General features: G+C 35.0%; 1 protein-coding gene across 3 annotated transcripts in view; it reads right to left on the bottom strand.

Moving 5' to 3' along the window:
- Jmjd1c (jumonji domain containing 1C) overlaps nt 1-27,348 on the bottom strand; it is a 287,493-nt gene that overhangs the window by 236,208 nt on the left and 23,937 nt on the right. For 2 of the 3 annotated variants that reach the window (XM_076834245.1, XM_076834244.1), the window contains exon 1: nt 1,660-1,842. The exons of the other annotated variant lie outside the window; for it this stretch is intronic. In XM_076834245.1, the coding sequence (XP_076690360.1) occupies nt 1,660-1,827 (168 nt within the window). In that variant the 5' untranslated portion in view covers nt 1,828-1,842. Of the gene's footprint in view, nt 1-1,659; nt 1,843-27,348 lie in introns of those variants that run through there. 3 annotated transcript variants of the gene reach the window in all.

Raw genomic sequence — 27,348 nt, forward strand, 5'->3', positions numbered from 1 at the left:
GATATATGTAACCACCTCTAATATAAATTTCCAACTAAGTCTTTTAATATATTCAAGTTTCATAAATTGACTGTCATCAAAACTATATATTATTTTAAAACTTTCCTGATTTTCGAATTACACACAATACAGTAGAAAACAAATCTCACTCCATGTTTGTTTTGTGATAATTAAAAATGTTATTCAGATTCCACACAAAAGCCAAGTCAATTTTCATATTAACGTTGAAAGAGAAATGAATTCAGTACATTCCTTTTACACAAATAATTATTGAATTAAACTGTCACAACTTATGGAATCATTAAAATAAAAATAAAAAAACTAGGAAGATATTTTTTCTCCAGTTGAACAAGAAAAATCTCGAAAATTACCTCTATTCTTATTTAATTTTCGAAATACCTATTAGCCAAACAAACCTATTTTGCAGTATGTCAACCTTAATACATGTCACATGAAACCATATCATTGACTACAGTGATAAAAAAACACAGAATTTTACAAAAACACTCAGAAATTACCACAAAAATATTAAAACAGGTTGGGTGTACAAATATTACAATGGATTGGGAACTAAAAGCCTAGATACACACATTGAGGGGGAAAATACCTACATTTGAAATTTTCAGTGAAAAAGTAAATGCCCCAAGGCACTAGAAATAAATCTCACGGATTATGTACTCCTAAAACAACCTTGGGAAATCAGTTATTGTACTGTCTCTACTCAGCCCCTTACTTTTCCCTAGTGAGAATACAGTTACCACAACAGAGCACATTCCGTCTCAAATTATGCATATAAATCTATACTACTCAAAGAAAAAGTATCCAGTGTAAGGGGGAGTAAAATAAAAAAATAAGGTTTTGTAGAAACTTTAACAATTTACAATATTTCTCATTTATAGTCACATAAAACGCAGAAAACGTCTTGACTCTAAATCACTATCGGCTCCCAACCAAAAAAAAAAAAAAAAAAAAAGGTTCAAAAGGAAGGAACGATTAATTCCTACTACCCTCCATAGCAAAATATCCTCATCTTCTTCGTTTCCTGTTGGAAAGCCAAGCATCTAAGTAAGGGACAAATCAGAACACCGCCACTGCCATGGGCTTTACCTCTAACAGGCACACACACGCGCGCGAATCCCAGGACTGGAAAACCAGAGATATCTTTCTCCTTTTCCCGCCCCTTCTGCAATCTTACCGAATAAGTTTCTAGCCTGGCACCATAGGATTTCTGCATCCAGACAGAGGGCAGCGACGCTCGCCGCCTCCCGCCCCCCACCGCAAGCGGCCCGCCCCCACCCCCACCCCCACCTGCCCGCAGAGCGCGGCGTCCAGCTCGCAGCCCCGCCTTTCCTTGAGGTCCGCGCGGCCGTCCCGGCGCCGCAGGGGGAAGCTATGGACCACCTATCCCTGATAGGAAGCAGGACGGGCTCGCAGCTGACCTGGGACGCCAGGGAGTCCCGCTCTGATATCGCCTCTGCAGGGAAAACCACTCGCTGGAGGTGGAGACTGGGCTGGGGATGTGGGTAAACCCGCCAAGGGCTGGAAAGAGGGGCGTGACCGCCAGTTGGCCAGGCTGAGCAAGGTGCCGGAGGTACCAACAAGGTGAAGCTGCGAGGGGCCCGCGCGCCCGCCGGGGAATGGGGGCGCTAGCTCTCTTACCGCCAGGTCCGGATTGCGGCTGTCCCTGTGGGACACGGCTCGAATGACCCCCGCTCTCCAGCTCCGCCGGCAGCGTCCGCTCTCCCAGCGCTCCGGACGCACCTCCTCGCCGATCGCCACACACAAGAACCGCTTCCCCACCAGCTCTGGCCGCGACTCCACCGCCATAGCCGGAGCTGCCGGAGCGGCTGCTGCCTCCTCCACAGAGAGGTAACCAGCGAAACTCGCTCCTACCGGCCGCCCATGCTGAGGAAAGCGGACCGAGAGACGGCGACGGTCCCGCGAACGAGAAAGCTAGGACTCAGGGATGACCCAGACGTTCTGCCCAGAAGGACACGGCGACCTCGGTCCCTCTCAGTTCCCAACACTCCTAGAGTCCCAGGCTCGCGACCTCGGGCGACAGCTCCACAAAAAAACTGACAAATCTCCACACCGTCGGAGGCCCGGAGGCAGCCCCGGCCGCCGCTGCCACAGCGCCGCGACCAGTACTACTCCGCCTCCCCTCCACTGGCGAGGCGGTGAGTGCGCCGCACGTCTCCTTCCGCCTGTGCGGGCGGGGGGAGGAAGCCGCGGAAAGGGTCGGCGGAACCACCGCAGACAGAAAGTAGTGCCCGCAGCTGCGGCGGCTGCTCTCGGACACGCGAAGCAAGAGGGGCGCGGGAGCAGAGAGTACTCTCCCTCAGCAACACTATTAAGAGCGACTGTGGTCCACCTTTCTATTCGTTATCCCCTCAGAGGTGAGTCTGAGGAGAAAGTGAAATGTGCTGGTTCCACTCTGGATCATAAAATAAACTCAAGGGTGTATGCCTCATCTCCAGAGCGATGTTTTTCAGAACACTGGCGCCTGTCCTTGGGGTTAGCCTAAATTGACAGTCCTGCAGTCCCAGCAGCAAAGCACCATTTCCTACTGTAAAAAACTAAGCCCAAAGAACTCAGACACTGCAGAAAAAGGGCCTACGACTTTAAATTAAAATGAAGAAAAGCCTGTCATCCTCTCATTCTTCCCCAATTACGGTGATACTAATTACATGTTGAAGCTGTTCAGACCAGACACCTCGCCACTGCTTTGTTACCAGAACGCCAAACTCTCCACTGCGGGCTTTGGTCAAACACTCTGCGCCAATCTGAGTACTTTTAGTACTAGTACATAGTTTAAACACAGTGGTCAGGTGATAAAAACAAGGAGAAGCTCTAGATTCAGTTACTAGAAAATACCATGGAAAGAAAAGGACTTTAGCCAATCACAGTTCAAGAAAATAAATTATGTTTATTTCCCGTCCAATCACAACAGGACTTTATCACACACACACACACAAACACACACAAACCTACAACTTGAACTACTTGAGTTCTCACAGATCAAACCTCCCTCACAGATAGTCAGTGAGGAGTTAAGATTTCAGGAATACTTCAGTGTTTCAAGGTATGTTTTAAAATTCTAGTTGTGGTTTTCCAGGGGCATTAGTGATTAAAATCAACTTCAAAAAAAAATAGTCAATAAAAATGTAACTCTAAAATTCAGTTTCTTAAATAGATTTTCTGAAACCTCTATTCCAAAAATTTTTTCAAGTTACTTTTAAAAGGAGCTAATGATCTGAAATGTTTTAAACAAACAGAATAAGGCTTTTATTGGCTTTCTCTGGAACACCCAAGCTGAACAGTTTGAAGCAGAAAAAACATGGCCACCGCTAATAGGTTAAAAACCAAAAGAACAGGGAGGATAGATTTTAAACATCACTATCTAATTTTGCTAATCTCAAATTCAAATGCAGAACTGCAATACATAAACAAAGGAAACAGTCCAAAAATGCAAACTGACAAGTTAAGAGAAATATGTATGTTTACCTGGGCAATTTTACTTCGAAGTCCACTTTCAGTATACACTGCAATACTGAGGAAATCATCTTAACTATTATAGACTAAGATCTCTAAAATTTTAACTTAGATTCATTTCAGCTCAAATTAATGAGACAGTTAAATAACCCAGCATATGGAAAAAAATAAGGAGACCCACATGCAGATACCAAATAATCAATTATTTGGTTTGTAACCCTGGGCTTGTTGCAGTTATTAGAAAGAAAATTGCCTGATTCCTAATTCCCAGTGATATCCTAGAAGTAAATGGGGAAAAGAAAAAATTAAAGTCATTTGAAAAAAGACAAATTTAATGCTGTTATTATGAAAGGCCCATTCACTAAATTATATTTTTACAGTACAGGTTGTTGGGGTACGTTACATATAACTTCTTTAATTTTACAAGCAAACTCCTCTAAATGGGCCCCTAGAAACCCCCAATATATGTGGAATTCCTTCCTTTTTAAGTCTATAAGAAGCATGTAAACCCTACAAATGGATCAAAATATTTCTTGGGCAGAGTTTTTCAGAAGCCATATATTCCTATAATATTTTTAATCAAACATCTTACATACTGGGGTTAGGGGTACATAGCTCAGCAGCAGAATGCTTGCCTACCATGCACAAGTCTGGGTTCAATGCTAAGTACTGCAAAATAATAATGGCAAAAATTAAAAATCTTATATTCTTAAAAATTTATTCCAAATTCTGTTCTGTGAAACCCCTGACTACAGCCAATTCTTAGGGTTTATACTACTTTGTAGATATCTTGCTTTTGGAGAAAGTCTAAATACATAGGTTTCAAAGGTAGAGTAGAAGATCTTAAAGGTTTTTTGTTTGCTAGCATTTTTTTGGCTGTTTTGTTTCAGGGGCTATTTACATTACTTTATTTTTGCCAGCAAACCATAACTTTGTATTTGGAATTAAAAGAAATTTTAAAGTCAAATTTGAAACCTTTGGATAACTGTTTCTTTAATTAATGGGTTTTCTTATATTTTTACTTTAATAATGATACTCAGAAAATGCCAATATTAATGTAAAGAGTAAAAGAAGAGTGACAGTATTTATTTAGTATAAGTTTACTTATAGGAGCTAAAAAAAAATTAGAAATAGTCTTTCCATCCTCACCTGGAAATGTCCATTAAATGTGTCTATACATATACATGCATTCAAGTAAAGCAAACCTCATACATCAAATATCTTAATCCATATAAAAGATACATTGGGAGATTACTCCTTATCTTAAACCTATAAATATATATTCATAAAAACTATTTGATTTTAAAAAACCAACTTCTAAAATAAGTAAATTTATTTCAATGATATTTCAATGATAAGAGCCATGATTATCTACTTAATTATCAATGATTGTTCATGAAATTCAGTTTCATTAAACAAACAGCCTACTAGTTATAAGGTTTCTACTTTCTGGGTTGGCATAATCATGGAATGGGTCAAGTCTCTTATCAAGTTTCACATATTCTAGTATTTTTTTGCCACTAAACGAGTGTACTTTAAACTTGAGAGAAAACCATAGATAAAAAGTTAAAACGCATGTTTCTTGTAATTGTACTAGCCACCATTTGTGGAACACTTACTAAATGTCAGAAACCATGCAAAGTACTTTATCCACATGTCATCTCATTTTACTTTAAGGATGAGGAAAATTAGCTTTAGAGAAGTTTTAGTAACTTGCCTAAGAGTACACACATTAAGGAACTGGTTTTCAATGCTAAGCCTTGTGATAGTAAATGTTCCCCACTGCCCTTAACTATCTAAAAAAGATGCTTAAAAGAACACGAAGGTCAGTCACCAATTTGCTTCCTCCTTATAAGCACAGATTATTCATAATTGATTTGCTCAGTATTTATTTAGCACTCACTTACTATGTGTCTCACATCTGCAAGGTTCTGGAGATAGGGCCTTTATCCTTGAGAAGCTCACAGTCTATCTGGAAAGACAGATATTAGAAATGCTTTGGTTTGCTTACTTAAGGAAGTGTCAATGACAGAATGGTATACAAGACAAATTTGATGCATTTCACAAATACTTTTCAAATGTCTTATACTTGGAGGCTTTTATTAGCTATCAAATGTAAAACCTAGATTGAGTTTATAAAGTATGAGACTACATAGCAAGGTTCATCTAGGAACTATGAAAGTCAATATTAATATAAAGAAAATCAAAAGTTTACCCAAACTATACAAATGGAATATCAAGAATAAAGTGGAACATAAATGTTATCATGCTTATTATTAAACATTAAATAATTTGCACATAGGTATTTCTATAAGCATTTATATAAAATGAATTGCTCAATCACATTTATTATAATGATAAGGTAATTCAAATGTGACTTTTTCAAGGAAATCATTCCTAAATTCCAGACTAAGTCAAAATGCACAACTACAAATTTTTAAAACAGACCCTAATTGTCTTAGTACTTACTACAACTGTATTTACATCTATTGTATAACTGTTGTTTTATATTTGATAGAATATAAACTTCATAAGGACAAGGACAGTGCAACTTTATCATGTTTATAACTACACTCTAGCATCTACTAAACTAAGAGAAAATAATAAATGTTATTGAAAAAAATTAATGAATGAATATAGCAAAATATAGATTTTTCTTAAAGAGGAACTTAGAATCTCTAAATGAAGAGACATAAATAAGAGGTTCCTATTCTTCCTACAGGGTTATTCACTGTCTTCATAATAATTTCATATATTATCTCATTTCATTACGGAGGTACAATGTTAAGCTTTCAAATGCTTGTGCTTTGGCAGAAAAGCAAAGTTGTTCCCACAGAAATTTCTAAAGAACAGCTATAGAGAGTTACAATTCACAAGAAAAACATTCATTTTGTTACCAAACTACCAATTTAATACAAACCCAAAAATGATCCTATGAGCATATCCAAAACACCAGTCTATTTTTAGGTTTCTAAAGAGAACAGTCTCCAATGATGTCCTTGATAGAGCAACACACAAAAGTAACTTTCTATGTTCTTGATACCATGTGAAAGAGGGAAGGAGAGAAAGAAAAAAGGAAGAAAAAATAAGCAATCTATCAGACTAATAGTACATTGTCTATATCTGCTACCCCATTTCCACTTTAAATTCTGGATGCAAAGGAATCTACCACTTCTCTTGACTATTAAAGGGAAGACTTAAATTTGACTCTTAATGATAAAACATTAGAAATTTAGCAAGAATGCACGCAGCATTTGAAAATTCCTAATCTGATGAGTGAGAAACTACAAGAAACAAAGAAATAAAAATTTTCATTTAGCACACACAGAGGGTCTTTCCAGGGTGTCCTACAGCACTTTTTCTCTGTTCAATGCCCCTCTCAGAAATGCTCCAACTTTGCATTCTACCACCATATATAACAAATTAGAATAAATATTTTTTTTTAAAAAAGAAATGCTCCAACTAAAAATTACCATCAAAATATTCTAGATTCAAGTTTGCACTTTGCAAACAAGTTAGTTTTCTCAAGGGTCATGTTTCTATTGGTCCCACCACCTTTTACTATAGCCATGTTAGTAGCAGCAGAGCTAAAATGCCTGAGAGTAGTCCTGTTTGTAATCATGAAATTTCATTAAGTAAAATTTCATTTAATATAGTTTCTGAACTGTATTAAAGCTATAAATGAGAGAAACCAAAGTAAAATATAAACTAAAAAGTAATAGTGACTCCAAAGTCTCAGCATGCTAACTATACTCCATTGATGTTCTTCACAGATTAAGTTTGATTTTACATTATGAAGGAACTTTATGATCAAGAACACACAGCTCTGAGGTATGTTTCTCAAATTAATGGCATCTGGTTTCAAAGAAATAAAACAAGACAGGGCAGTAAAATATAGAGAATCTTTGGTCATTCCTTTCTTTGTCACATTCTAAAAAAATCCACATGATTACATATAATGAGATTTATAACCTGCCACAAAACATAAATATATAATAAAAACAAATTACTCCATATAAAGGAAGGCAAAGTCTTTGGCTCCACAAGTGCTTCACCACTACAGATAATTTATTTATTCAATTAGAGAGTATTATAAAATAGTGCTCCAATTCCAAACCTCTACATTCACAGAATTTCAGTGTCTGGAAACCAGAGGTTTCTCTTGAAAAATCACGTGACACATAATGAAGATCAGACCAAAAAAAAAAAAAATTAACTACAAACTTAAAATTCATGTCAATATCACCCCAAACAGCCTGTTACTCCAGAGCACATTCTGATATTACCTAGAAATAAACAGAAGAGAAACATTCAGAAGGCTAACCATCATAATTTTTAATAAAACATGCAACCACTTGGGGTAGATATCCCAAATACAGCACAATAGAAATTAACTGTCACATAACATGATCTAATGAAAGAGTAGGAGTCAAGGAAACCTAGATAACTTGTACACTAACTACTGAATAATTTCAGCAAACTACTTTGGTTCTCTAGGAGTCTTTTATAATATGTACAAGCTGACATAATATTTTAAGTTCTTATAAGTTTGCTTCTACGACTTCCAGGTAATTCAACAAGAAGCAACATACACTCTCATGTCATATGGCAATAACTCAAAACCTGAAAAATAAGCCAGGTTCAATGTCATGTGCCTATAATCCCACAAACTTGTGAGGCTGAGGAAAGAAGATCAAAAGTTGGAGACCAGCCTGGGCAATTTAGCGAGACCCTGTCTCCACACAAAAAATAAAAAGGGCTAGGGATGTAGAGCAGTGGTAGAGTGCCCTTGGGTTCAATCCCCAGTACCACACAAAAAAGAAGATCTCACAGAAGATAGACATATCATTAATATGTACGAGTACTAATATAGATAGAAGGACTTTCTGTTTAAAACAACTGTTTTTAAACATCATTGTAGAACTGCTACTTTCCTCTGCTTTCCAAGTTTGGTCATAAAACATTTACAAATAATACATCAGATATCAGAACTAACTTGAAATGGAAGAACTTTTCTGATACTCTGAATTACACATAAATCTTTATATTTGAAACCTTTAAGTTTGTATACTTTTACATTCTTATTTGTCTTTAATAGCTTCTCCAAATGCCTTTTCTTCCAACCAACCTAACTACAAAAATTATCTTAACCATTTCATTTGCTTATATCTAAATGTACATTAATGCATCTTTCCATCACTTTCAATTTTCTTTTATGATCACAACTTTTTAAAATTTCATACTGTCAAATACCTCTTTGTTGATATTTTAAGTCATGCCTAGAAAATACTCAATGTAGATATTCCTTGGTATTTTCTTCAAGTAGTTTTATAATTCCAATTTTTATAATTAAAAATTTGAATCTGTTAATGTATCCCTTCTTAATTATAAAAGAATTACAAAACAGATATAATGCCTTCTATGCATTAACAAAGATAAAAAAAGAAAAACAAGAATTAGCAAAGATGTAGTGAAACAAGTATACATTCTGTTGTGGTACTAATATGACTTTGGTAATACACTTCTAGGAAGCAATCTGACCATCTTTACTGATGATAGCCTTAAACAAATCATTTCATAATTCCACTCACTGGAAATCATCCTCAATGAAAAGGCTAAAAAACATAGAAATAAGAAAAAGTATGGTGCTTTGGACAGTCAACTGCCCAGAGCCTCTCTTCAACAGCACTGGAGGAGTGAAAGAGTGCTTGAGTCTACTCAAGCAGAGAGTTTTAGGATGGAAAAGATGTAAACATTTGAATCCTGAGGGAAATTAAATGAAAGAAGCACAGCAAATCTAACATATTGACAAAGACTATGAAGTGGTATGAGTGTGCCAGAAACATCCTGGATCTTGATATGGATGATAGTTATACCAGTGTAAAATATGTAAAAACAAATTGCAAAAATTTGCAAAGCATTTGTAGTTCTAACAAACATTGCTATTTACCCTTCCCTTATTATATTATTATATATTATTATATCATTATTACTTGTAACATGAATACTCATTATTTCTCCCTCAAAGGTTCAGTTCCATTCAGGAATACATTATGAAGCCTGAATACCTTATGCAAATGCAAATGCTCTCTATTGTACACTTTTGTTTTATGCAGTTTTTTTTTTTTTTCAACCTAAAGACATACTTCCTAGAGGGTACTGAAATGGTCTCATTTTTTTTTCTTTCATTTTCCCGTTACAAATGATGTCACTACTTGGTAAGAAATACCCAACTTGATAAAAATAAAGTTAAAATAAATTTTTCTATCTGGAAAAGTTCATATACTTGTCAAAGATGGATATAAAATCATTAGTTTTGATATTGGGTGTGAAAACACTTAATAAATTCTTCAAAATTAAATATAGTATCTGTTCCCAAGGAAAGGATCAGAAAGCATTCTGGATATAAAACAATACAAGTTTCCTACTTCTGGAGGAGAAGCAGTTTTACTGAGGGAGACTGGAGTTAAACAGCCTGCATACATTGGTCTAGGACAAAAAAGAGAATGGCCCATCCCACCACAACAAATCTAACCATCTTCCAATAATAAAAACCACACTCTACCACTAGGAAACTAACAAAAGAATAGAGAAAGACCCTTTCTGAAATATAAGTATGCAAATATGGCTCAAAAAATAGGTGTACTAAAAACACTGTCAAAACTTTCCAACAAATCATTGACTTAAGCACTGGGTGATGAGAGAAATATCTGAAATTGATAATGCACTAAAAGTAATCAGAGCCATAAAAGAAAAAAGAAAAATACATAAACTCTAGGCAAAACTGATCCAGCTTCTTCCCTGTGGTAACTTAGGTGGAAAAAGAGTCACAATCATGCCTGATTCTGTACATAAATACTACATACCTCAATCTCTACTAGCCTACTAACAATGGCTGGCATTCAACCTAAAAGCAATAACCACATAAAATAACTACAAAAACATCATTTTAGGAGATAAAGCAATCAACTGATGCAGATTTGGAGACTGAAACTATCAGCCAAGGAATACAAAATAATTATAAATGATAACACAGGATCAAATGAAACAGGTAAACAACATGCATGATCAAATGGCAAATAACAGAGAAAACACACTACAAGAATCAAACAGTAATGTTAAAAATAAAAGTCAAACTTGCTAAAATTAAGAAATGCAATAATGGAAATTGTAAAAAGTTTTTGACAGCTGAGAAAAAAAAATCAATTATCCTGAAGATGGGTCAAAATAAATTGCCAAAACCGAAACTAAACAGGGGGTAAAAATCAAGTATACAGAACATTGTAAATGATCTGGGATCTTATAAAAAAAGAATGAACATAAATACAAAATACTTGAAGAGATCATTCTGAGTATATTTTTCAAAAATAATTTTAAAACAAATCAAATCACAAATGCAAAAAAATTCAGAGTAGCCCAAATAAAATAAATATTCAAAAAGACCTAGATATATTATCTTCAAGTTTCTAATATCAAAAATGTATTTCAAACTTATTTTTTCCCTGTTCCAGGGATTGAACCCAAGAGTGCTTAACCATGGTGCCACATCCCCAGCCCTTTTTATTTTTCATTTTGAGACACTAGCTCACCAAGTTGTTTAGGGCCTCACTAAATTGCTGAGGCAGGCCTTGAACTTGTCATCCTCTTGTCTCAGCCTTCAGAGTCACTGGGATTACAGGTATGTGCCATTGTGCCTGGCAAAGCTTAAAAACTTTTAGATGACACAAGGTTTGGTAAAAAGACAACACCAAAACCATATTTGCAAAATTAAAAATTAAGCCTAATTAAAATTAAACATGTCTGCTCTCCAAAGGTCAAAGAGTGGTGTAAAATATTTATAAAGCATGTATCTGGTAAAGGTTGGTATCTAGAATATTTAAAGACTTTCAAAATTTAATAATAGACAACAGATTTTTTTAATTGGGCAAAAGAGTTGAACAGGTATTTAAAAAGATAAACTAATGGCAAATAAGCATAAGAAAAGGCAACTCAACATCATTAGTTATTTATGAGGGAAATGAAAATTAAAATAAATGAGAAACTATTGCATAACTATCCAAATGGCTAAAATTAAAACACACACACACACACACACACACACAAACACGTAATGCCAGAATAAAGAGCAATCAGAACTCACATATAGGACTGTCTGATACTGACAGCCACTTTGCAAAAGAGTTTTGCAAAAGAGTTTGTCAGTCTCTAATATAAAGTTAAACACACAGACTTTTTATATGACTCAGCAATCCCAACTTTAGATGTTTTAACCCATGTTCATACAAATAAACTGTACCCAATGTATATAGCAGCTTTTTTTTTTTTTTTGGCAGCTTTATCTGTAATTGCCAAAAAGCCAGAAACACCCCAAGATGTCATTCAACTAGAGAATAAACACATATGAAAAGTTACTCACCGGTAAAAAAGAACCAACAAACGAACATGCAACCATATGGATGAACCTCTGCAATTCAGAGACCAGCCCCCTCATCCAGCCACCTTCAGGTTTAATGACTCAATAAACGGATTCATAATACTCAAAGGAACCATTATGTTCATGGTCATAGTTTACTATAGCACAACTGGTACAGATTAAAATCAGCAAAGAGAAGAGGTGTGTAGGGCAGGGCCCAGGAAACACCGGATACAAACTTCCTATTGTCCTCTACCACTGAAGTCATGCAGACCTGACTTGTTTCTCCCAGCAAAAATGTGTTGTATGTAACAGCATACAGGGAATATTGACAACTAGGGAAGTTCAACTGAACCTTAGTATCAGGGGCACTATTGGGGTTCTGATCATAGGTAGGGTCATCTGAAAGGCTGACCTTATAGCCTCGTCAGAGATCAAAGGATGACTACATAACCCAAGGTCCCCAACATATATAATACTGTCAGTACAGATAATCTGCAGTGGCCCAAGGTCCGCAAGTAAACAGACACACATCAGGTAGTATCTTGCAGGGGCTTAGAGGTTATCTCCCTGATGCTAGGCAAGAGCCAGATCATTCTTCAGCAACTCTATACCTTTACTGTACAATCACAAATTCATTTTAAATGAAAATAGTTAAATCCATAAAACTATAAAGTGTATGATTCCATTTATATGACATTTCTATAAAAAAGAGAAATTATGACAGAGAAGATCAGTTGTCACCAGGGTCCAGAGTGTAGAGGGAAAGCACAAGATTATTATATCCTGATTGTAGTGGTGGTTATACAAATACATGTAGTTGCCCCAAACCACAAAACTATATGAAAAAGAACAATGATTCTTACTGCTTATCAATTACATAATTAACCTGATTAAGACAATAAGTAGAGCTAGGTGCTATGGTGCCTACTAGTAACCCCAGCTACTCAAGAGGCGAGATTCACAAGTTCTAGGCCAGACTATAGAGAACCTGTCTCAAAATAAAAATGGCTGGGGATGCAGCTCAGAGGCAGAGTCCAAGGCCCTGGGATCAATCCCTAATAGTGAGGGAGAAAAAAGAAAGCAAGGAAGGAAGACAGAAGTATTGTAAAATAGTTTTTGTCATCTGAAGCAATTTCATCCCTTAAAAATGGCAATTATAAATATCAAATGCATTTTGTCAAAATGCATTTGCTTTCTTTGCTAAGCAAAAAGAGAGTGCGGTGGAAAATTGTAACTCTACAGGTATCTTGTAAAAATTATGGATACACACATATAGCCCTTTCCCTCCACACTCAAAAAAAATATTGTAATTCCTGCCTGGTAGGATTATGGGTAACAATTTTTTTTTTCCTCTTCTACTTCAGTTAATGTTGTCTGTGTCATAAAAAACAATTTAAGTTTTTTTTTAACTCACTGATACTATAATATTGGTACACATATTCTAAAATAACCTCCAACTACCCATGCTCTTTTATAATCCTCTCTTCTTCATTGTGGGTGGGACTCGTAACTTATCACCTCCATGATTGCTACTTCATAGTACTGAAGATTGAGTCCACTGAGCTACAAACCCAGTCTTTTTTTTTTTTTTTTTTTTTCAATTTTGAGTCAGGGTCTTGCTAAGTTGCCCAGGCTGGTCTCAAACTTGACAATCCTCCTACTTTTAAAGTAGCTAGGACTGAAGGTGTGCGCCCAGTCCCATGATTGCTATTTTATATGGCAAAGGTGAAAATACTTTGCAGGTACAATTAAGATCCCTAATTGGATGACCCTAAATTAACCAAAAAGGAAATCATCTTGAATGGGCCTTGCTAATCAGATGAACACCTTAAGAGAGGTCAGAGACTCTTCTAATGACCACAGAAAAGCAAGCTGCCATAAGTTCCACAACTAAAAGGAAATAAATTCAGCTCACAAACCACATAGGTTTGCAAGAGGACTTCAAACATGATTCCAGTCCAGACCAATACTAACATTTGGAGCCTTATGAAACCCTGAACACAGGACTCACCTGAACTGTGCCCAGATTCTCCACCCATGGAAGCTGTGAGAATACAAATCTCAGTTGTTTCAAACTGCTATATTTGTGGCAATTTCTTACACATCAATAGAAAATACAGTAATTAAAAAAAGAGACTCTTGGCCTCACCAATGAGTACTTGGTGGGTTCATCTCAAATTAGATGAACTGCACTATTTTGTGAGGCATTTCAATTTTTTGAAAACAATGTAAACCTTGACATAGATTCATGGTATAATGGTACAGATATAATCAACAACAAAGATTTTCTGTATTTCAGATAATTGTCTGGAAATATCTCAAATTCACTGCTGTTCAATAACTAAAAAATGTTCCTGATAAACTATGTATATGGAAAACTGTCTAGAGGATACTTGATACAGTCTATGTAGTTACTCTAAAACTTATGATTCTTTGGAGAGCAAGGAGTTGGCAAATCGGAATAGATATAATAAAACTTAGAAAATAGGAATAGATATGATGAAATTTCTCTCCATTATGTATTATATTAATCTGCAACACGAGGTCAGGGGGAAGAAAGCATAGCAGAATTGAAGAAGAAGAAGAGTGAATGGATGGGAAATATTTGTCTAATAATGTGTAAATCTGTATAAAAAGAAGTGGTGTGTTAGTCACCTTTCTGCCACTGTGACAAAATACCTGAGAAAATCAATTTAAAGGGAGAGATTTATTTTGGCTCACAATTTCAGAGATTTCAGCCCATCATTACTTGGCCTTATCAGGCCTGTGGTGGCACAGTAGATCACGATGGAGAGTATGTAGTAGAGGAGGTCTGTTGACCTTGCAGAATCCAGAAACAGCAAGGAAGGGTCCAGGGTTACAATTTCCCTTCAAGGGTATGCCCCTAATGACCCAACTTCTATACATTAGGCCCCACCTTGTAAAGGATTTGCCACCATACAATAACACCACAGGCTAACAACCAAGCCTTTAGCACAGGAGCCTTTGACAAACCATAAGTCTGAGAATATAGTTCATTGATAGAGCTCTTGCCTAACATGTATGAGGCCCAGGTTCAATTTCTAGCACTACAAAAAAGGAAAAAAAGAAAAAGAAAAAACCATAATCATCATCATCATCATCCAAAATAATAATAGAAGGAGACTTCTGATGAACTCTACTGAGGCACTATGCACAACAAGGTGTGAAGTTCCCAGGATGTAGGGGATTGGCTCACCATAAGGCTGCTCTCACTGGAATCAATAATGATGTGATTCCACAGCCATTTTAAAAAACCTTATATAAAAAAAATTCTAACCAGGTGTGGTGGCACACGCCTATAACCCCAACAGGTCAGGAGGCTGAGGCAAGAGAATCAAGAGTTCAAATCCAGTCTCAGCAAAAATGAGTTGCTAAGCAACTCAGTGAGATCCTGTCTCTAAATAAAATACAAAATAGGGCTGGGGATGTGGCTCAGTGGTTGGGTGCCCCCGAGTTCAATCCCAAGTACCAAAAAAAAAAAAAAAAAATTCTATTTGTTGGAAGACGTGGCTTAAAATACTTTACATACTATACTCAAGAACAAAATCAAGGAAAAAATCTTTTTGTTCTCACTATCAGCAAGAGTCATGTTTCTCCTTAGCAGATGTTTTGTTTTCATCATATGGAAAATATAAATTATAATACAAGTTTTCTTTCTAATGTTGGTCACTAGAAAGCTTTATGCTATATTCTTTTTTAGTTTTGAATTCTTTTTCAGCTTTCTATTTCAAACATTTTCAAACATTCACATAAGTGAGTAAAATGAACGCTCATGTATACAACAAGCAATGCAACATTTTGCCAATCTCATTCTTCTACACCACAAACACATACTCTTTCTCTTTCAAGTATTTGACAGCAAATCCAAGATATCATTTCACTTCATCCATCAATGATAAAAAATGTACTAGTATCAGTCTTTTCATTAAATTGACATTATAATGCTATTATTACATCTCACATAATTAGCAATAATTCCTTAATATCATCTAATAAATAGTCCATGTTCAAATTTCCTCAATTATCTCAAAATAAAAATTTCATCATATTTGTTGAAAGCAGGAACAAAAACAAGAAGCATATATGCATTTGGTTAATATGTCTCTTAAATCTCCCTTATCAGTAATAAGTCACTTGTCCTGCAGAATTTCTCACATACTAAATTGAGCTGGTTCCTCAAGAGTACTAACTTATTGCTCTCTTCTTCATATTTCTTATAAACTAATAGTAAGACTTAGAGACATTTTTCAGTTTCAATTTTTTGGCAAGAATATTTACTTAGGCTGGGTGCACTGGCACACTCTTGTAATCCCAGCCATCCAGGAGGCTGAGGTAAGAGAATATAAGTTTCAGGCCAGCATGGGCAACTTAGCAAGACCTTGACTCAAAACGAAAAGAGAGAGGCTGGGAACATAGCTTAGTGGTAGAGCCCAATTGGGTCCCATACCCATTACCAAAAAAAAAAAAAAAAAAAGATTGAATACTCCATATACTTTCCTAATCCATTACATTAAGATACACATAATCTTAATATAGGTTATCCTACACACAGTGATTATTATCTTCAAGTATTGCCTAACTCACCCAGTAGTCATTTTTCCAATATTTTCTTAGGAGTTGCCCACATGTGATATGCAAATTCTATCACTGTATTTTCATTAATTACCTAAATTTGATTTTAAAAAAGGTTTTCCCTAATTAACTATTTGGTTAGCCTGAATACTGTTTATAACCACCCCCACCAAAATATAAGATTTTATATATTTTTCTATATTTACAAATTCTCTGAACAATGAACTAACTAGTGGGTCTAACACCTTCCAAAACAATGCTATTTCTTAACCTCACACTTTCTGTCTTTCTCACTACTATTGTATTATCTTGCTAAATTCTACAGAAATAAACATAGTGATAATGTATTCAAAATTCTTTGGACAGATACCTGAATGCTATTGTAAAGTATTAAGAACTAAACTAAAAAATAAACTAAGTAATTTTAACAAAAAAGAGTCTTTTTCCGCACTTGCCTAGAATGTAAGAGCCAATGGGTTCCATTCTCAGCACCATATATAAATAAATAAAATAAAGGTCAATTGTCAACTAAAAAAAAAGAAATTTTTTTAAAAAAGAGTCTTTTTTGGAAATTGACCATTTTAAAGAGAGAGTGCAATGGACAAACCCAAAGCAAGCTTTGGTAGTCCTGGACTCCCCTCCAACCCGCCCCCACAAAAAAAAAAGAAAAACACAAACCCACACATCTACAGTCATGTGATCCTTGACAAAGGTGCCGAAAACATACACTGAAGAAAAAATAGCCTGTTTAACAAATGGTGCTGGGAAAGCTGGTTATCCATATGTAGAAAAATGAGACTATCCATATCTTTAACCAAGCACAAAAATCAACTCAAAATGCAACAAAAACCTAAAATTAGAGCAGAAACTGTGTGACTTTTAGAAGAAAACAGAGAGTCAACATTCCACCATACAGGCAAAGGCAGCAACTTCCTTGTGAGGACCCTAAAGCTCAGGAAATAATCCTTTATTAATAAATGGGATGACATCAAATTAAAAAGCTACATAGCAAAAGAAATAACTAAGAATGAGACAAGAGAACCTATAGAATGTGAGAAAACTTTGCTAGCAACTCACTGACAGAGGATTAATAACAATATTTGAAGAACTCAAAAAACACCAAAAACACCCAATTAATAAATGGGTTTATCTCTGGGTTTATCTTTGCACCTTCTATTCTGTCTCATGGGTCTGTGTGTGTTTATGCAAGTATCATGCAGTTTTTGTTACCATGGCTCTGTAGCATAATTTGAAGTCACGTATTATGATGCCTCTAGCATTGAGCATTGTTTTTTTTTTTGTTGTTGTTGTTGTTGTTGTTTTTTTGTTTTGGGTTTTGGAGGGTTTTGGGCTTTTTGTTTTTGTCTGACTTAGAATTGCTCTGGCTATTCTGGGTCTTTTGTTCTGCCAGATGAATTTTAGGACTGACTTTTCTAGTTTTGTGAAGAATGTCACTGGTATTTTGATGGGGATTGCACTGAAATTGAATACTGCTTTTGGTAATATGGCCGTTTTAACAATATTAATTCTGCCCATCCATGAATATCTTCATGTGTCTCCTTCAATTTCTGTCTTAGTGTTCTAGAGTTTCATTGTAGAAGTCTTTCACATCTTTCACCTCCTTGGTTAGATTTATTCCTATTCTCTGTGTGTGTGTGTGTGTATGTGTGTGTGTATGTGTGTGTGTATGTATATGTCTGTCTACTGTGAATGATTCTTTTCTGGATTCCTTTCTTCAGAGGTTCATTATTGGTGTAGAGAAAAGTTATTGATGTTTGTTACACTGATGTTGTAACCTGCAACCTTGCTGAATTTGTTTACTAGTTTTACCATCCTCTGGTGGGGTTTTTTGAATCTGATAGAAGATATTTTTATTATACTTAATAAAAATAAATACTATTTAACAAAAATATTTAATAATAAAAATAGCATCCATGTTTATTAAATAGTATTAGCAGCTTCTTTGGATAGTAGGACTACTGGAGTTTTGTTTCTTTGTTTAATCCTCCTTTTCTGGATTTTTCAAATACAGTACTATGGAATTCTACTACAAAATAATGACCATCCATTATTTTGTCAATTAAAAAAATAATCTTAAAAGTAGTATTTTAAAAGTTATATTAGTTTACTATAGCAGTTGTACAATCAGACATCATTACTCTAGGGAGAACATGCAAGGTTCCAATCCAATTGGTAAGGTCTCCCATTTAATCAAAAAGCAGATGATATGCAATCCTTTTACATCAATTTCAGATCTTAAGTTGATCTCCTAGATAAGTTTGGTGGGCGTGGTAATTAATTCTTCAGCAGGAGCCTAAAATGTAGTTAAACAAGCAAGACCTCTCCAAAGCCTGGCACCTACACTATTATTGCTGATTATCTGGGAACACAATTGTTATGGGATGGATGAGCTTGAAGCTCACCTCAGTGTATGTATTATTAACAATTTTAAAATACATTTCTATAAAAATTATCATCCCAACTAATTTGAATGCCTACAGAGAAAAACACCATTTTAGATAGAAAAGAACTATTATGGATTCAAATTTTTTTTACTACATTCCTGATATCATTCAGTGACAAACTTGGTAAAAAATAGATGGGTGATTAATATAAAATTCGTGACCTTGGCTACTAATATATAGGAACAAATTTCCTTTTTGTGATTCAACAACAGTCCTTTCCTTACTTTTGTTCCGTATCAGAGGATATAAAATATGACAAGCATTTTCATCACCTAGCACGTAGCTCATATATATTTTTATGTGTGTGTATGTGGTGTTGGGGATTGAACCCAGACACCTGTTCTTAGGCAAGTGCTCTACCACAGACTTTTATCCCCAGTCATAATTCATATTTATGTGCCAGAGAAATTATGTTTAATATAACCACATTGTGGATTCATCAGAACTAAGATTCATACTTACATATTTTAATAATGTTATTCCTATGTTGACCATTTTAAATATCATTACATACTGAGTCCTCAAATATTTTACTAAATGCAATTTATATTATTCAGAAATGAACTATAAGTGTTTTTCTTCAGAAATTAAATAGGATTTCCTTAATTAATGGTATAATAATAAATAATGTAAAGCCTCTTTCTAGATAGCTGTAGAAAAAATTTTAAAACTTACTTATATTTTACTTATATTACTTATATTTTGCTCATATTTTAGCATTTGAAAAAAAGTAAAGATACCTATAGGAAGATTTGTGAAATGTGCACTTGGAAACTGTAATAGAAGACTGTTCAAAAACTCAGTTACTACAACTACCATATCTAGCAAACAAACTATTATGCTTTAAGATAGGCTCTCTTCTTAATTCTGTGGTTTGGAAAGTTCACTCACAAGCTTCTTCAACAAGAATAAGAAAATATAGTCAATTACAGATTATAGAAATGTAGCTTATTAAAACTATATTTTAGATATCTTCCTCTGCCACCCAACAAATTGTGAGCTCTCTTCTATAATCTCACTTGGTGCTAGACACATTTCTTTTAGACAAATTACTCTCCAGTTTATTTAGTCCATCTTGAAGAGGAGGAAGAGGCAAACAGGAGTTAGAAAGAAAAATGTGGGAGAATAAAAGAAACCTAAGTCAGAGTAATAATTGTAGGTTTCCCTGGTATTAAAAATAGACTATAAACACCAGAAGCTACATGGAGAGAGTAGAAAATTCCCAATTTCCATTCTTTCACATCTGTGTTAGATTTCCATTGCTATGACCAAAACACCTGAGACAATCAACTTAATGAAAAGAAAACATATATTTTGGTTCATAGTTTCAGAGGTTTCAGCCTATGGTTACTTGGCCCTGTCATTTGGGGTGTATGGCACAGTACAACATGATGAAAACACACAGTAGGAACACACTCTAGAGGAGGCCTGTTTACCTGATGGCAGAAAGGAAACAAAAAGAGAGAAAGAGCAAATGTACAGGGTCCCAGTATCCCCTTTCAAGGGTATATCCCTAATGACCTAACTTCCTCTAACTAGGACCCACTTTTCAAAGATAGTGCCATGGTCTGGGAACCAAGTCCTTAATACATGGATCTTTGGGGGACATTTTATATCCAAACTACATTAACTGAACTCATTGGATAGTACATTCCAAAGGTACAAGTGTATTTTGAAATTACATGCCTTCCAGTTTATTTGTGGCTAGAGAGATGAAGTTAATCTAAACAGATAAAACTAATCAGAAACATTTAGATGTTTTGGGTTAATAGCATAATGTAATATAGTGATTAAGAGGCTGACTTGTGCTAGGCTGTCTGAATTCTAGTCCCAACTCCACCATTTACAAGCTATGTGACTCTGGACAAATAACTATCTCTCTGGGCCTCAGTTCCCTCATTTGTAAACTCAGAATGATAACAGTTCCTATATGAAAGAGTTGCTGTGAGGATCAAATGAGGGAAGACATGTTACATGCACAGAACAAAGTTGCACTTACAAGAAAGGTTGGTAGCCATTTACTGTTTATTCTTTAAAACCAATGAAATGCTTGCTAATTTAAAAAAAAAATCCAATTCCTAATTATCACATATGGTTGATCAAATCAAGTATAATTTTGTAATATCTCACACTTCTAGTCAAAACAATTATCTTCATAAAGAAAATCATTTCAGACTACAATAACTATAAAATCTAATGTAAAATACTTAATATTCTATCATATGAGCTTGAGATACAGTTCAGTGGTAGAGCACTTGGCCAACATGCATGAGGCTCTGAGACTGATCCACAGCACTAAAAAAACTATACATTATCAATTAATATAATCTTTAAAATGGAATAATATTAATGGGTCTACTTTTCTTTTTATTCATAATAAAGACAATAAAACAATTATGGAAGAAATTTAACTTCCTCCATGAAAACTACTATAATTTAAAATTAATAATGTGCTATTTTCAGTTATAGTTAAAGGATAAAAGATTAGACAATTCACTAATTTCTATCAAGTATTCACCATAACATACCATAATGTTAACAGTTATGCATGTTGTTGCACAAGTCTAGATCGGGGGTCTCACCTTTGGTACTATGACATTTTGGAACAGACATTTCTTTGTTGGCAGGGAGGATGGAGTTGTTCTCTTTGAATTTCAGGAAATTCAGCAGCATTCCTACCACTACCCACTAGATTCCAGCAGCACCACCTCCCACTCCCCATCCTGCCCGCAGGGTTCCATGTGACAACCAAAAATGTCTCCAGACATTGCCAAATGACAGTTCCTCTAAATTATGAGAAAATTTCTTTTAGTTCTGACAAAAAGGGATTATAATAACAACCAGACACATGTACACACTTTATTTTTTGCCATTTTTGTTGAAAATTTCAACAAAAAAGATGGATTACCTTCCCACAATACATCTTAGTATTTTGATTATACTTGCAAATCAGATTGCAGCTGGTATCTATTTTATTTTATACTTATCTGATTCTCCACAAAACTAAAAGGATGTAATTTTTCATTAATGTATTTTTTAAACCATGATTCATTTTAAATGTCCCTTCGGTATGAGAATCAAAAAAGTTTAATCATCTTTTTTTAAAACTGGATATATTATGCTGCCAACCATAAGCATAGTACTTCAACAAATGAAGTGCTAATACTTAGCATATGAGATCTTTTAAGCCTAAGATAAGCATTTAATATGAATGATCTCATTTAGTCCTAACAATAATCCTAATAATCTTATCTCAGCCTTCTCAGGTGAGAAAACAGAGGCTAAGAAATGATGACATGTTAAGTTATTATGATTATTATGTCTAAGTTATAAACATGACTTCATAATTCTAGTAACTGGCAGAGCCAGGATTGGACTGCAAGCCTCCAAAGCCAGAATTTATACTCTGGAACTAGATTTGTTTCCCTATGAATATGCCTAAGAACTACCATTACAAAAACTTAATCAATGGGCCTCTTATCTTTCCTCATTAAATACTGATTGATTTGATTTTTGTGTATTGGCGATCAAATCAAAGGTGTATGCAGACTAGGCAAGTACTCTATATCACTGAGTTACACACCCAACTGTGAGCAGTTTTGAATTTAAAACTTTAATTGCACATAACCTTTACAAATAAACAACAGCCCTTATTCCCAATATTTAGTTCTTCCCTCCTAAGAACAAGCAAAACATTTATTTAAATTTCAATACTAGCTTTTGTGGTAGGAAAATTCATAGCTAAAAAATAGCTAAGATTTTGTGAAAATATAAGAGTTTGATTAAATCACCAAAAACAATGATTAACTTATTTTCATATTTTCTTAAATTTAAAAAAGTCAAAATAGAGAATACCCATGCCAATTTACAAAATTGATTATAATGGGCATTACATTCAGTATCTATTGACCTTTGGTTCTGGGATAATAATGACATATTTCTGACAAAGGTCAAGCTCACAGAAAAAAAAATGAGAAAATAAGAAGGAAGGAAACACTGGCATTTCCTCAGTTTTCCTAATCTTAGTACTGTAAGGCCCAAGGGATCCTCAGGACAGAAGGGCAAGCTAGAGATCCTGCTGCACTCCTCTTCCCCTGACTCCCTGGAGGGATAAGTTAGAATTTGGTATAATGGGTTTTAAAAAAAAAAAGGAAACCAGGAATATATCTACTAAGGGATGATAATAATACTAGCCTCATGATGATTAAGTAATTCACGTAAAACAACTAGCTCAGTGCCTAGGACATAGTAAGTGTTGAAAAAATGTTAGTTGTTTGTTGTTGGTAAAAGAAAATGTTAGTATAAAAACTTTTTAAACAGAGGAATATATCTATGGTTCTTCCTTAAAAACTTTTTATACTTTCTCTCGCTCTGCCCCCCACTCTGTGTGTGTGTGTATGTGTGTGTGTGTGTGTGTGTGTGTGTTTTCTTTCAAAATCTCCTTGCTGTCAGGTTGTCCTCAAGAGAACATAAGTCTTTCTTACAACCTCCATTTCTTCCTCACAGGAGAAAGTCATATGAAGAAATAACTTCTCCCCTTCAAACCTTATTTCTTTTTTCTGAGCACAGGACTTTTCAGTGTAGAATAATGAACATAGGATACCTCATCCTAGAAATCAAATTATCACAACAGACAAAAAGGTACTAAGAATATATTCACATTTACTCAGATTTCAAGTCAAGAGAACTCTTACTTGGAAAAACATCATTGGACCTGGACCTGGAACATTTTGAAAGCAGGAATGGGAAACCTTTGGCACAATACCTGACACAAAGCAACTTTAAATAAAAGTGCTATTTCAGTGAATTAATGTTTTTCTCTAACCAGCAATTATATCTACTAACTTATTCAAAAAATACTTGCTAAGGTTCTACTATATGACAGGTACTACTGCCTGGTACTAGGATCACAAGCAAAGAACAAAGAGATGGTCTAAGGAATGAGAAACCTAAAACAGAATATTAGTGACGGCAGCACATGGAAAGACGAAGTAATTCAGGTTTTGGATCAGGGGTTTGATCAGAAAGAATCACAGGTTTGATGAAGTCTGAAGAATGAATCAAAGTTAGCCATAGAAGCAAGTAGAAAGGGGAAGGTAAAGGATTCTAGACAAATGTAAAACCCAGAACATTTCAGAACATTGCGGTATTTGAGGAACTGAGAAAAATTCAGTATAGTATGGCTGAAACTTGGGACAATTAATGGGAGGGGAGGGAATAGTGCTGAAACCTCAGAGTAGTCATGTTAGCATGGACCAATTGAAGATTATGAATTTGAATTTTAGACTAATGGCAAGTAAAACCACTTAAGAACTTTTAGCAGAGAAGTAAAGGAATTAGATTTGCATTTGAAATGATTAACTGGCCTGTAGCATGGAAAGTGAACAGAGGAATAATTAAGAAGCTGTTAAAATAAATCAGACCTTCTATCTCTAATTGCACTTTACAATGGGTATTTTTAAAAAGTTTTTTTAGTTGTAGATAGACACAGTATCTTTATTTATTTTTATGTGGTACTGAGGATTGAACCCAGTGCATCACATGTGCAAGGCGGGTGCTCTACCAATGAGCTACAGCCCCAGACCTACAATGGGTATTTTTAAATGATAACATTTCTCCCCTCTAAAAAAACGACAAACCCACCCACTCCCTTTAACTGCACATTGCCCTATAGTTACCATTCTATCTCTTAAATTACAGTCACATTTCTTTGTGTTCGAGATGCCCAAATGGCTCTGACATGTCTGTCACCAATAAGAAGACATTCCCATTGGGTGAGTACACAAGCTGGAAAATATAAAGTGCATCAAGGAGTCAACTGGTGAAGCAAGGTAATGAGGTCAGAACTCTGGAGTCAACCTAAGAAGTCCTTTTATGTTAGGATTTATCCTGCATGCCAATAAAATCTATTGCTATTTTAAAGAAGGGAGTAGCAAATGTGGAATAGTTCAGAAAGGTAAATCCAAGAGAATAAGCAGTTGAGATTAATTAAAGCAGGGGCAAAAAGATCACTTCAGAGATTACTACTGTTATCCATAATGTGATGAAGGATCTGTCAGTTTCCAACCTTGCATGAGAAAAGACAGAAAATTATTATTTACTGTGACATTGTATAAACCAAGCAGGATACTTGGTTAATTTTATATAACCCACCTTATGTGAAGAGGTGGAAATTAATAATATTCATTATTCCATTTATTCCTCACTTAAAATTTGTGAGAAAGATATATTATTCCAATTTTGCCTACAGAGAGGTAAAAGGAAATGTACATAGCCATACAACATGGACAGGAGAGCTGGGATTCACTCCAGAATGATCTGATCCCAGATTCATACTTTCATAAACTGCCATGTAGGAGTCATGACTTCAAATTTTTAAAAAAGGCAGGGGGTGAGAAGGAGGAGATTGATCCATATTTGGACACATCTGTTTCATGACCTCAGTCCTTCCTTCATAATCACAACATAGAACATGGATGTGAACACCTTGCTTTGACTGACAGCCCTCCTAACATGCCCTGATTTCAAACAAAAGAGTGGTAGGTAGTCCACCAGACCAACAGATCATCTAAGGAGAAAAATGATTTCTCCCCAGAACCAGGGAAATACATTTTAAAATGTTTTCAAAACAGCAATATCCTAAAGTACTTATTTTAGATTAAGCCCAATTTGGGGAAATATGTTGCTTTTTCCTTAGATAAAGGAAAAATACAAAATGCACATTAGAGAAAAAAGAATTTCAAAAAGACTATCCTAAAAGTTGTATGAAAAACCATTAAAGCCAAACACAGTGGTACATGACTATAATCCTAGCTACTCAGGAGGCTGAGGCAAGAAGATCAGTTCAAGGCCAGCCTGAGAAATTTAGCAAGACCCTGTATTAAAAAAAAAAAAATTATATATATAAAAATTTTTTTAAAGCCTGGATATGTTACATTGTTCAGTGGTAGAACATCCCTGGGTTCAATACAGAATATGGCCAAAAAAAAAAAAAAAAAAAAAAAAATTACACAAAGCAAATAGTCCAGGTTTTTTTCAAAATGAGCTAAAAATGAACCTAAAAACAAAACAAAACAAAAAATGCTGTTCTTTATTTAACAATACAACTATTGACTCTACAGCAAGTACATGTTCTCAGAATAGTTCACAACCATTTAATTAATACAAAAGCAACAAAGAAAACAGGAATAAAGTTTTATATAACCTACCTTATGTGAAGAGGTGGAAATTAACTTGATCTTTCCTGTAATTTAGAAATAAGTAAGATATAGTTATGATATGAAATAGTCTAACTCATCTATGCTATGAGAAGTAGAGAAAGTGCAGAGGGTGTTTGAGGGGAGCCTCAAGGTGCTGGTAATATGCTGTTTCTTATTCCAGGTACTGCTTACGTTACTTTGGTTTGTGCAAATTCTTTGATACACACACACACACACACACACACACACACACACACACACACAATATGTACTTTCTTCTGTGTATGGTGTATATCAATTTTAAAAAATTAGGAACCCTGTATTGTAGAAAGAAGACAGATTACTATGTTGGACTCCTTGAAAACAAAACAAAACAAACAACAACAATAACAACAAAAAAAAACCCACAAAAAGTAACAGGAATGAGTGTGAAAACTACAAAAGGACAGGAAGCTGTGATTAGAATGGGATCAAACTTAGTATTTCACTGATGAGCACTCAGGTTGATTAATCCATTAAGTCCTGAGTTTTCAATCCCAAGAATATTTCAATGAAATTCACACAGGTGCATTAAAATAGACTGGAAATCATAATCTAGAGATTATATAATTTATTTCATTAACAACATTAATGAAAATTACCACTAATCATTCACCTATTACTTTCATCAGGAGACTAGAACTCCAAAAATATAAATATTTATCTTCAAAGTTGCCATAAATGGTATATTTGTTGCTTAGTTTAAGTTTTTATAGATGTTCCATATATATGACAATTGGGATATGAGTTAAAGGACTACCATTGGTCCTTGGAAATAAACAGAAGAAATAAAATGGAGATGAAAATTACTAGAAAGGGGCTGGGGATGTGGCTCAAGTGGTAGCGCACTCGCCTGGCATGCGTGCGGCCCGGGTTCGATCCTCAGCACCACATATAAAACAAAGATGTTGTGTTTGCCAAAAACTAGAAAATAAATATTAAAAAATTCTCTCCCCCCCCCTCTCTCTTTAAAAAAAAAAAAGAAAATTACTAGAAAGGAGGTCAAGAAACTGAGAAACTGTGTGGTTGGATGGTACTTAGAGGGATGGCAAGAAATGAGGTTAGTCATAGAATGCTTTCCTAGCAGGTGTGAGGCCCTGATTTCATTCTCCAGTACTGCAAAAAATAAAATAAAATAAAATAA

This window comes from Callospermophilus lateralis, chromosome 15 (genome assembly GCF_048772815.1).
Source record: "Callospermophilus lateralis isolate mCalLat2 chromosome 15, mCalLat2.hap1, whole genome shotgun sequence".
Lineage (NCBI taxonomy): Eukaryota > Metazoa > Chordata > Mammalia > Rodentia > Sciuridae > Callospermophilus > Callospermophilus lateralis.